The sequence below is a fragment of the Chanos chanos genome, chromosome 3, assembly GCF_902362185.1.
Source record: "Chanos chanos chromosome 3, fChaCha1.1, whole genome shotgun sequence".
NCBI classification, from domain to species: domain Eukaryota; kingdom Metazoa; phylum Chordata; class Actinopteri; order Gonorynchiformes; family Chanidae; genus Chanos; species Chanos chanos.
Genome location: NC_044497.1, coordinates 34,361,044 through 34,373,733, shown reverse-complemented (window position 1 = coordinate 34,373,733; position 12,690 = coordinate 34,361,044). Strand labels below are relative to the sequence as shown.

Sequence of the window (12,690 nt, the reverse complement as noted above, 5' to 3'; positions counted from 1 at the left end):
ATGGAGAGTCCGACAACGGAGAATCCAACCAAGGCTGCTGAGTATTTGAAGGAGCTCAATAAAATAATAGAGACACAACAGGAGTTGCTGGAGAAGCAAAAGATTCGCATTGAAGAGCTCGAACAGCAAGTTACGGATCTGTGTAACGAGAATATCTGCTTGAAAGAAGAGTATCAGCGGCATCTGCTTAGTTGTAGGCTGCAACAGGGCAACAGTCATACAACGTTAGGATGCATAACGGAAAATGTCACACAAGAAAAGTAAGACAATTTTCTACTCAATTTCCATATGTTGTATAATAATAATAATAATAACAACAACAACAATAATAATAATAATTGATAAATGACCACATAAGCCCTAGATCTCTCTTTGCCATTTATAACTCTCTGCTTAATCAACGTGTCGCAATCTTACCAGTAATTTTATAAGGTGTTGGAATAAAGACATATTTGACACTTTTGATTTACTTAACGTCTGATCGTTCTGCTTAATAATGCCATAAGTTATCCGCCTCGTTTGCCCAGCTGTCTGATCCTTTCAGTAAGTTCTTGGAAAATGCCCTATTTTGCGGTTATTGCAAAACAAGGGTTAGATTGTGGTGAGTTGTGTGCGTGAAAATTGCAATTTGCGTATGGCAGCGTACGTTATGAAACTGGGTATTGTTGGATTTACCTTTAAAGTATTAGAAGTATCTTCATCGCTTGTTAAATAATGTTTATTCAAGCCTGAAGCGGTTTCCAAGAGAATAACGGTCAAAGCATCGTTAATATATGCACGACAGAGTTAGAGCGCAAGTGCACTCGCTCTGCTCAGTTGGGTTTCTTTTCTTTTGCATCGCAACTGAAATACACATCAAAAGGTCTTCAAATACCGAAAAAGGTTACATATAAATCACACTTCTTTTCATGGTTCTTGCATTATGTTAATATTTCTCATGTGAGCGGAGAGGGTTTCAAATCCGCATTTGGTTTGTGTCCGCAAAATTTGCTCCAGACGTGCAGCACTATTTCACTTTAAGTGGATTTATCGCGCAGGTCGGTATAAATCCGGGATAGTTATGGAATGCAGTGCAAGCCTCGCACGAGAAGGGCAGAGACATTTCATTTCTCGGGTATACCGCGTCTACCAGACGGATCAATTTCTCAATCGCTTCCACATGTTCAGAGGTCGTACGGGTTGTCTAAAATGCACAAACATCTTTTTTTTTTTCTGAGTGAGTGTTCATTATATTTCTTTTAAAATTGGAATACCTGAAAATCGCTTAAATATTTAACAAAATGTGCAGTCACAAAATATCTTAGAGAAAAAAGCCAATATGTGCTTGAAATAGATTGTGCATTTTGATAAACCTCTCCTTAACTGTGAGAGGATGAAAGTCCTCAAGCTTTTGATTATTGAGTTCTCCAAAGGATAAATTTGGATCTAAAACTTTTTAAAGTACTTACCTTCATACATGACTCAAATGTGACTACATCTCAGCCTCTGATCTTCATGGGTCGTGATATCTCATGCTTTTATGATACATTTTGACTCAAAATTGAACTATTGTTGAGATGTGATTTTTGAGGCAAAAATGTGTGTGTGTCTGTGTGTGTGTGTGTGTGTTTGTCTATGTCTCGCTGGCATGGTTTGGCACAGATGGAGTCCTTCAGATATCTGTTCCTTATGCCTCAAAAGGCTTGATTTATTGTGTTAGATGATGCTTTGATATAAATTAGTCTTTCAACAGTCACTCCATACTCACTGCAAATCTAATTGAATGTGATGGAATTAAGAATTAAGATAGAGTTAGTCTGCTGAGCAAATCTTGAAATAATTTTGAATAACCTAAAACGAGTGAGTTGTAAAACACTGTGACTATTCCGCTCATCTAAAATGCTGGATCTTATTCTTGACATAGTGTGTAAAACACTATGACATAGTGAAGTCAATACATTTTGACAAGACTGTATGCATTGAAAATGACATTTGTGACTTCTTTCTACTGCTTTCTTACGTATAATTCAATTTCCTGCCATGGAGTCCTTGAATTCTTGCCCTCACCATTCATTCTCTACATAAAAATAGTGAAAACAACTCTGGGGAAAAACTGATTTTACTGTGTTTATGTACAGAGTATTTCAGGCAATAAAAAGACACAAAAATGAACCTTCAAAGATTTGTCCCTGATGTCAAACCAGTCCAGGAACTCATTCTTATTTTGTGAAGAAAACACACCTAGGGCATCAAATAACTTTGGTCAATTTACAACTATATTGATTTTTTCCCCTGGCCATTATTTGTTACTGAGGAAAATTATGCTGTCATACTAACAATATTAAGGTTCTCTTTTATCTCTAGTTTTTGCTTTGTCTGAAGCATTTTTATTCCCTCAGGGCAGTGCCTAACCACTGTAGACACATAATTGAGCTTGGATTTTAGAGGAGCGTCAAATCAATTCATTAACTGCAGATGTATATTTGAACATATATCAAAGTAATCTCACATTGAACCAACAGAGTGGTAACCAGCTTCTCCACGGTTTCTCCCCTGCTTCTGCAGAACAACTGGACCTTGTTCAAGAGCGATTAAGTGCTCAACAGCAAAAACAAAAGCAATGGATTCTAGGGGTTTAAACTGGTTTGTTGGTCCAGGTTTATTATGTTAGGCCAATTATGACAGAGGGATTGGGACACACTTTGGTGTCTCTGTTTACAAATTATGAACTGGACATTGAGGTTTTGTCAGCTTTAACTACAGAGTCAAATTTAGCTCATCTGTGTTCTGTATCCAATGGCACATCAGACTTCAGTAATCCTGTAGTTGTTATCGTTGTGCTTGAACTTGCAGAATCTTGATTAATATTCACACAGTGTCATGGAACTAGATGGCAGACATCCTATAAACAGTGTTTGCAACTGACCTGCGGAAAGCAAAAAGCAGTGACCCGTGTGTACATCCACAATTTTTTTTTTTCATTTATTCGTCATGTGCCTATGTGCGGTTTCCTCAAAAATTTGGGAAAATTCAGTGCATAGCACAATTAACCAGAAATTAGTGAACTGAATTAGTGAACTGAGTCTCCAAGTGTAGTGGTTGTTGGGTATAGATCTGGTTGTGTGAAACCTTGGTAACCAGTTTGACTTTGAGAAGTGATATCATAATAGTTCACACTGTGTTTCATATATGTGTGGAACTCCTGGGTATATAACTGTAATCATAATTACTTTTATTATCCTTTCTCCTTGATTATAAAACATTATTCATACCCACATTTCGCTCTTTTTTGTAATGGTCACATCATATTAGTAATAGAAACTTCAGTGCCATCATATTAATCCTTCCAAGATAATGTAAAACATTTGTTCTTATAGTAGTCCAAATTACATTAAATTCAGTTTTACTTGTGTAACATTTTTTCAGTGAAGACAAATAAGCAAAATATCTGTATAGACCTGTGTTTGGTATTTACACAACTGTCCCATTGTTTCATATAAGAGCTCATTTGATTCAAGTAAGATAATCCCATATCACCACTTATGTGAATGGTGTATTTGAGAAATGCATGGAGATACATTGTATACAGACTCATTCACTGCTCCATATGGAAGTACTGGAGTAAACGGGGACTCGGAGAGACTGGAAGAATGGGAGACTGGGCTTCCCCTGGGATGTGGAGTGAGATTTGCAGTAAACAAGCATGAAAGATGTCCCTCAGCCATTAAATATTGATGTACAGTATGGCACTTTGTGAAAAGTGTAAAATTTGTCCTTAATAATGAGATGAAACTCCTATGAATGTCAATTACTTAAAAAGGGAGAGGTAATGAGAGAGAGAGAGAGAGAGAGAGGGAGTGAGAGAGAGAGAGACAGCTACTTTTGCAGACTGGTGTGTACAAATATGAGGGGGTGATTTAGTATGCTTTAGCTGGTTATGTTTGAAAACCAGACCTGACTGTCAGGTCTATCTGCCTCAGCGTGATTCATTAGAACTTGCTCTCTCTTTTTATGAAGAGGTTGCTAATGTGTTTCATGCAAAGTTTATTCATCAGATATAACGTCCAGTAGTTCATGTTTGAAATTAATTCACTGCTCCACATATCTCATGGACATAATATGTGCAGAGATGCACTAACAACAAGGAATATTTTGAACAGTGGTCTTTATTCTACAATGGATGCCTATTTGGTTGGTGTGTTTCAGACACAGGCTCTTGTTTTTAATCATGATTAGAAGAGAGGGCCTGTTAATCAAAGCATGCATCAAGGTCCTGTTTTTGTCTCCATTTTTGCACTAGACTGTTATCACGATCATTTTCCAACAATGTATCTGCTATCCGACATAAGAATTACCAAGGGGCCTCTTGAGTACAGTTTAGGAAAATAGCTCAGCCAACTCATCAAACAGGAATGTGTTTTTGTGTCTTACTGCAGTGGAAATGATGCCACTATGTAACAAGCATCTGCTCACTGGTTTTCACTCTGCTCTTGCTTAGTTTTGCCTTCACTCAAATCTTAAAAGATTATACTCTTAAGGTATTATCAGGAGTTATATCATTCAGAGGGTGATGTGTTTGCCATAAGTGTTTACATGTCACACATTGATAACAGAGTACACTGGTCAATTTGCATTTGAAAAGCTTTTTCTTCAGATGTCACCCATCTATCTGAGGTCAAAGCTCTCGAAGAATGTTTTTCAGAATTTTTTACGCTGGCCTTTAGTTTCACCATTGGCACCGGGAGACAGAGTTAGGGAGAGGTCTTTGATCTAGCATCGGCGACCCCAGGAGAATGGCTAATGTTGGTTTAATTAGAGCTTTTAAGATAATCTGATTCCGGGTAAAGGTCCACCAGTGGGGGTGGGTGGGAGGAAATGGCCATTCAGCTCACTCTGTTCAAGTGCTCTAATGAAGTCTCCATCCTAACATGGGGTAGACACCAGACATTGACACAGGAAGTACACAGTGTCTTGTCACTTATTCGTAATCCGAAGTTACAGAGCAAGATCTTAATCGTAAAATTGAATGTGTAATTGACTGTGTAAATTCACTGTGCTCATCATCTTTTTAAAGATGTACACATGGCTTCTGTCATGTACCTCAGTTACATAAATATGCACTTGAGTTTGAATGTTTTAGGACTACTGGCTCTATATAAATAACACATAAAGGTTGGTTGCCTAATGTTATTGACTCGCATTGTTTGTCACATCAGTCTAATACTGAACACAAACCAAAGCTCTAATCTGGACCTGATCCTCACACACACACACACACACACACACACACACACGTGCGCGAGCATGTACGCATGCACGCATGCACAGGCACTGCTTTGTGAAACGACTTTGTCACAGAAATACTCCCAGTGTTGTGATTGCATTTCTCTGCCTTTCCTATTTCATCATTCAGTGGTCTTCATTTCAAATATCACATTTTTTTAAAGAATACTGTTTTAGACTAAACAGAAAGGCTTCCCTTGGGCTTTGTTTCATCAGCTAAACGAGGCACACGGATATGACCACGGTCCCAGGCACTCATTAGGCATTTCTGTGATATTTTATTTCTGACCAGAGGGCCATATTCTTCTAAATATCAGGCATATTTACAAGCTGACATCAGAACAACACTTCAGATGTGGCAGGAATGTCCTTTTGTCATTAACTTTCCATGAATTGGTTTTCCTTGGCTTTTTTCATAGGCAAATAGAGAGAGAGAGACCACAAAACAAAGGTGAACCTTCAAATGTAGACATCGATCACTCAGTAAAAATGTGACTGAGAACTAATCAATATGTTTGCTTTGGTAAGTATACAAGTAAATAATAGGATATTTCTGGTTCAGTTTTTCATACCAGTTTTCATTCATCTTAGTAAAGGATGAGAGAGGGTGGCCTTTAGCTAAAGCTGAGGAGAGGGTGAGGAAGTCAAAACAATTCTCCAGAGACTGCTCATTAGGGAGAGCTGTGTGCGTGAACACACAGTCAAGATCACAGCAAGTCATTAGCCTGCTTAGCCTGACGCATCACCCCGAAGAGAGAGGTTGATTAATTTGGGTAATTTATTGATTAATTACACAACAATGATACATAATGTGTTGGATTTTGTGTGTGTGTGTGTGTGTGTGTGTATATGGAGATATGACTCATCTCAGTTATTTACCCAAATCCTATGAAAGATACAGTCCCAATTTGCATTCAGGAAGAGCAGGTGATCAGCTCACGATCAGCTGCATAGCCAAAGCTTTGTACCTGTATCATTTGGTAGAAATACCCTAGTGATCCACAACAGATCAAGACAACATGGAGACCAAAATACAGATCCAAACTAATAATGGTTGTGGTTATTTTTTGTCCACCATGAATTATGTGCTCAAGAGGAGACAATTAAGTTTTTAAGTTGCTACAGGTAGTTTTATAGTACTTTCTTTTTGCTAAAGTCAAACTAAGTTGCTGAATTTGCTCATTCTTATGTGTTCAACATCTATGCTATTGTCATTTTCATTTATTGATTCTTACTCTAGTGGTTTTATGACATAACAGGTGCTCTATAAGACTCAGAAGAGGCTGTAATCAAAGTTTAAATGAAAGTCAATAGGCTATTTGGCTCAACCATAAGGTGTAGTCAGAGATTGTCCCCAAGAGCTGGTTTTTAAGGCCAGTGCAGATTCTTACCCACTGATTTAGGCTGTGGCTGATGAAGCAACTCCAGATTTCAGAATCAATCCATCTATGACTGCTTGGCTCTTGTTACTTAGTGGAAAAATACACACTGCCCTGAAAACAGTTTGTGCTGTAAACAGTGCATCTAATGTGAATTAACCTCCAGAAACATTAGCAGAAACAGCATTCGATGCACTTCCTCAGTGGTGTCGAATTTCACTGACTCATGGATAATATGAGATTTATATCGGTAGACTCAGCATTATTATCCCTATATAGATATACTCAGGGCTCTGTCTTCATCACAGGCTTCATGGGACTTTTATCCATTCTCCTCCAGTTATATAGCTATGTCTATGAGAACAGAGAAGGATGAGAGAACAGTAGTGTCATAGAAAAGGTTTCGTGATCAAGGAGAATAAAAGTCCCACTGTTCAGTTCACCTGAAATCAAACGAAAACTTCTACAGTCTGTAAAGTACTTGCGAAGTACCTGCACAGCAAAATACAGTCTGCACCTCTGTTCAAAAATGTCTCTCCTTTTTGCTGTTGCTGTTTCTGCCCCTAGCACAGGGGTATGTGTATACAGGATTAGCATCTTACAGAGGGGTGTCTCTATCGACAGACAAGGAATCTGAGATGTGGGAAGGATGTGTGACTGAGATTAGATTAAATTACAGGAAGTAACTGGATAGAAATAGTCTCCCTTGATGTCTCAGGAGATCACGCCACAGAGCAAGATGGTAATGATCTTTCGGATGGAAACCGACATTTCATGCAAATTTAAAAAGACTTGTCATACTCTGCTGCAGTAAAAATATGCCCAAATGTTGAATCTGGAGGAGAGGAAATGGATCTTTTGAACCAAAGGACAACAAACATCGTGCTGTTTCCTGTTTATTCTCTTACATACTAAGTAGATTTTTTAGATTCTAAGATCACCACTTGATGAATTTATTTCATTAGCACTCCAGTGAGAAGTCAGCACTGTGACCACAAGGCAAATTTCCTCCATTAATCCTGCCTAAAAACACAACTCACCATTTTTCTAATCTTGAGTGCTATTGATAATGCCCTTAGTGTAGAAGGGATACGGGTGTAGGCATCAAGACATTAGTGTGATTGTGTACTGTGACTACAGCAAGTGTAAGACACAGTTTTGACTTTGAAGTTTTTATTATTCTGAGGACGTATGGTCAGGGATTGCTGTTGAGTTGATTTTATGGACCGGTGACAAAAATGGCCAAATCCATCTTGATGTCCAGTCCTCTGCTCCAAAGTGTGTAAATGGACATTTACTGCTGTTTCAAATAGACAAGGGAATTGTCTCTTTTTATTTATTTATCTAATAAGTGTTCTAGACATACTTGATGTACTTTCCTTATCACGTCATTTAAACCACTGTTGCACCAAATGCCAATTTTCTGCTGACTCGTAAATGCCAGTGAGATGGGAAAAAGAATGGAAAAAAACCCTTTCTCCTTACTGGAATGACTGCGTGTTTTGGTCATTAACCAGAGTGAGCAAGTGCTGACTAGAGAGTCTGAAGTGACAATCTACAACCCTACTCTGTCCTACATCACATTCCCCTGCACTGTGTGCATATGCTGTTTCAATATGTTTGTATGGTCTGCCTCTTCCACTCTGACTGACGAAATATTATATATATCTGATCTGCATGGATGGAATTATGTTTAAAAATTGCATTCTGTCATGTGGTTTTGAGATAGAGTGAGACAGACTGGCAGTCTTGTACTGCCTGGAATACAAAATGGTGCAGTTGGAAATTTAAGGACCTTAAGTTTCATTGTCCAAATGCAAAGCACAGCACACAGTTCTGCTACAATGCAGAATTTCATTAACTGACTTAATGTACTATGCATGTTTCTGATAGCATGAACAACAACAACAACAACAATGACAGTAGTAATGAGAATAATAATGATAATAATAATAATAATAATAATAATAATAATAATAAACAGTATTATTTTCTAAAGGGTCTGCATTGTGAACTTTTTTCTTTATAGATGTTACAGATTAAGGTGGTTTGGATATTAATGTTTGCAGTAATTTTAATAACTCAAACAAATAGGCTTCATGTTCTTTTGAAGAAACCTCAGTATTTGTGAGATATTTGGTTTTGTTTATTAGTTACGGTTCACTGTAAATGGGAACTGTCCATGGTCCTGAAGGGTGTTATTAAAAGCACAAATAACTCTGAGGGAATGGAATCTGTGTGTGTGTGTGTGTGTGTGTGTGTGTTTTGTTCTGAGACTGCCAGACAAGAATGCTCTTTCAAGGATGTGACATTTTTTCATTGAACTAGGGATTTGAGGGTCACAGTGAAAACAGATCTTTCAGCCAGCAGGTGATTGCTTTCACCCATCTCTCTTTACCCACTTGCCTGAGGAATTTAGCAAGGACAGGCAGAAATCAATGATCATCTAATTTGCAATTGGATAAAATATATCTAAGGTTTTCTCAAAGGATCACATACTGCTGTTGTGGGAATATTTTATCCGTACTCAAACAATGGCAAATCTGGTCAAATTATAGAACAGAATGTTAAATTATGGAATGTTAAATTAAAATATCAAATTATAACCTACAGTCTGATGTTATAACTGCTGTAATAACTACTGAGATGCTGAGAGGAAAAAACCTCAAAGAGATGTTTTTTTTTTCTTCCCACAAGGCTGCTAGGGGGTTTAGGTTAATTCCCTTCTTTAATTAGTCATATAAAAGGATGGGAGGGGTGAGGATATCAGCACTGACTGTGTCTTAGCAGAGAGGCTCAGGAGTTTTTTTAATGACATGAATTCTAAATGGCACGGTCTGCATCAGGAATGAGGGGATGAAGAGCATGTAGCAGAGGTCAACTCTGTTCATGCCGCTTGTAGATTTACCGTGTCACTTTTAACTTCGCAAACATGTTGCTGATCTCACCGATGACTGGTTTGTTGATCTTCATCCCGCTGAAGACTGCTGAGGGTGCTTCTCTGATGGAACATTTATTAGGGTCAGACACATTTCAGTTTACTGGACTGCTGTACATTTCCACAAAGAGTGAAAACGTAAAGAGACACAACTATAGCAGAAAGCATAGTTCTGTATGAAATCTCAGCCTAAGCTCTATTCCAGCATGTTATGTTCAATCCTGAGCCTTATCAAAACCTCGTTACTCTCAACCAAACTTTTGGCCTGCCCTGACCCTAAGTTGAATCTAACCCAAAAATTCTGTTCCGTCACCTGCAACCAAAATTATCATTGATATTTACAAAAAAAACCCTATTTTGTACCAGAAACCCCCCCCCTCTATCTCTTTCTCTTTCATACTTTGAGAGAACATGAATGCACAACAGAAGTTTGCTTAGTTAATGTGTAAGTTGTCCCGGTCAGGTCCTGACCCTGTTAGATTTATGTATGGAGAAAAAACAGGCTCTAGCCTTGTACGCTTGGCCCATCAGAATGCGATTGCTTTGCAGATTAGGTTGCAGTAGAGTCCTTGTGGTTGTGAAGGACCAAGCAAAGAATGTCCTGAAATTTCTGACTATTTATCACTTACTGTCCCCACTGGAAACTCTGTGATTAAATCAGAACATTTGGTTTCTAAAAATCATTTTGTAATTTATGGCTGTCCTCACAGTTGGGTTTATTACAAAAAACAATGCTTAATAAAAGCTTACAACTTCATGAGGACTTTTAATTACAATACTCTCCATACATGAATTATTATTATAATTATACCCATTTGTGCATAGGCATGGGGTTCTGTAATGTAATATATTACCAATGCACACGTAAATCAATGTAAAAACTGCAGACCGTATACTTTCTGTGTATATAGCATTGTGGTTTTTCACTTGTCTGGATTCCTCTATCTGCCATACAGAGAGTTATAATGTGTGGAGGGGTGGCCTATAAATTGCAAATGCACACGCTGCAGTCTGAGCTGTGGCGTTTATTGCTTCTCTGTGCTTTACTCTCCCGACTGGCTACTGCAGGCTCTGTTCCTGTAAGACAGGGCTACCTTCAACTGCAGGTTATTCTCTATCCTTTCTGAAACTGGATGGTAGTTCTCATAGATGGACATATACTTCACAAAGCTTTTATGTCCATGGTGGTAAAGGCAGAGATAGGTATGAACTTTGAGGACATACCTGCTTGAGGTAGTGCAGTAAGATTAAATACATGGTTAAGCGGTCACCTCTGTTTTACCTTACCTTGTTGTCGTATTGCTGGATTACTTATAGGTGTGATCGAGCCAAATCCAAACCTTAGCAAAGCTGAAACTTCTCCAGTGATAATAATACTGTACAGATAGTCATACTGTCATACAGTTGTTTTGTTTGTTATTAATTTGATTAGGTTATGTGTTTAACGATTCTCTTCGTTCATTTCAGATCAGAATGTTGCAGCTCAAGACTTGTCAGGTAAGAAACATACTTGGTTTTTTTTGTTGTTTTTTTGTTGTTGTTGTTTTGTCTCTGCTTTGATTTGTCGAGCTTGCCTTCAGGCTGCTGGAAAGCTGCAGTAATCTCTGGTCTTTTATGAGGGATCCTCCTTTGCCCCAACCCTTCTTTCTCCCCCACCCGCCCTCATTCTTTCCCTCTCTTATTCCTTTCAAATCAGTGTCCAGCTCAGTTCTGTAACTTTATGCATACAGAGAGATACTAACTCCCATTCAGGACTGAACAAGCTGTCAGAGCTGGAGCATATTGCTGTAGATGTAGAATACAGAATGCCTGGAAAGCCAGGATACTGCTCTAGGCTCCCAGAAATGACCTTTTTTCTTTTTACAGTGCAGAGGCAGACTAGAGAACTGTAATTGCATCCAGAATTGTGTAATTATCTATAAATCACTGGCCCATACCTTAGGACTGGAAGTGGTCTGGCCCCTGATATGATAAGAAAAAGTGACCGTGACGTTGTCTAAAATTAACTTGCTAAGTTGATGGCTGTGGGTTATTAATAATTCAGAGTAACTGAGTAGAGTACATGAGGCACTATAAATAATATCCGTCCCTCAGGATCAATTTTGTGTGAAACAACATACACACTTGCAAGCGCACAAACACAGATGCATGTACACATGTGTGCACGCACACAAACACACACACACAAAGACACAGACACACACGCACACAATCACAAACTGTAATAATAATTGTGACCAGAACACCCTGGGCTGCTCCCAGGAATCATATGTTTTGCTTTGTTTGTTTTTAATTTTTCACTTGTAATTATTTTTGTAATCAAGAGATAAGTTTATTTAGTCATAATGAAGTGAGACTGTTGCTGTGTAAGTGTCACTTGGTGTGATTACACTGGACCATATGACAGGATATAATTATTTCTCTATGAAACTCCATGAATACCATTTTTGAAGGAACTGGAAATATTTGAGTCTAAAGTAGACACCATTATTTTCAGCACTTGAACAGCTTAAGAATAAATTACGACATATAATTTTCATTTTCTGTCTGTTCAGTCAACAAATTAAAATCGAGTACTTTGAAAGCTTCATTATTGCCTCTGGCTCCACAACCATTGCTTAAAGACCAAACCGCTCTCCACTGTCCTCCTGTGTCTTTTCTCAGTTCATATTTCTGATAGGTTAATAAATAGATATGGAAGTGTGTGCTGGAGGAGGCCAAAGGAAGGATTTACGCATTGAAATATTGCCTGGGGGTTATTGGTCTTTTTTATCTCACGGAAAAACACGTCTAAGAGAAGAGAAAGATAGAGTGTTTGGGTGATAACAATCTCAATTTTATTTCGGTAATAAAGAGGACAGCCTCTAGCAATAATATTGTTATTCTGTCATAAAAAGATTTTCTTCATAAAAAGAAATACACAGAATAATCTAGCGTCAGCTGCTCTATACATGTTACCTTTGACGAGGTCATGTATGAGCACTCGCGATTAGTCTTGTAATCTTGTCTTTTTCTGAGTGAGTTGGCATGGAGAGACTGAAGGACACACGGGTAAAACAAAGTTTTGGTGTATTGGCAATGGAAGCAAAATTTTCTGTTTACCCTTGTATG

The 12,690-nt window shown here is 38.1% G+C and overlaps 1 protein-coding gene across 1 annotated transcript in view; it reads left to right on the top strand.

Moving 5' to 3' along the window:
• The window catches only part of iqsec1a (IQ motif and Sec7 domain ArfGEF 1a), an 82,244-nt gene continuing 69,554 nt past the window's right edge, over window positions 1-12,690 (top strand). The window contains exons 1-2 of the mRNA XM_030768922.1: window positions 1-260; window positions 11,047-11,076. Coding sequence (XP_030624782.1) covers window positions 1-260; window positions 11,047-11,076 — 290 coding nt within the window. The remainder of the gene's footprint in view (window positions 261-11,046; window positions 11,077-12,690) is intronic.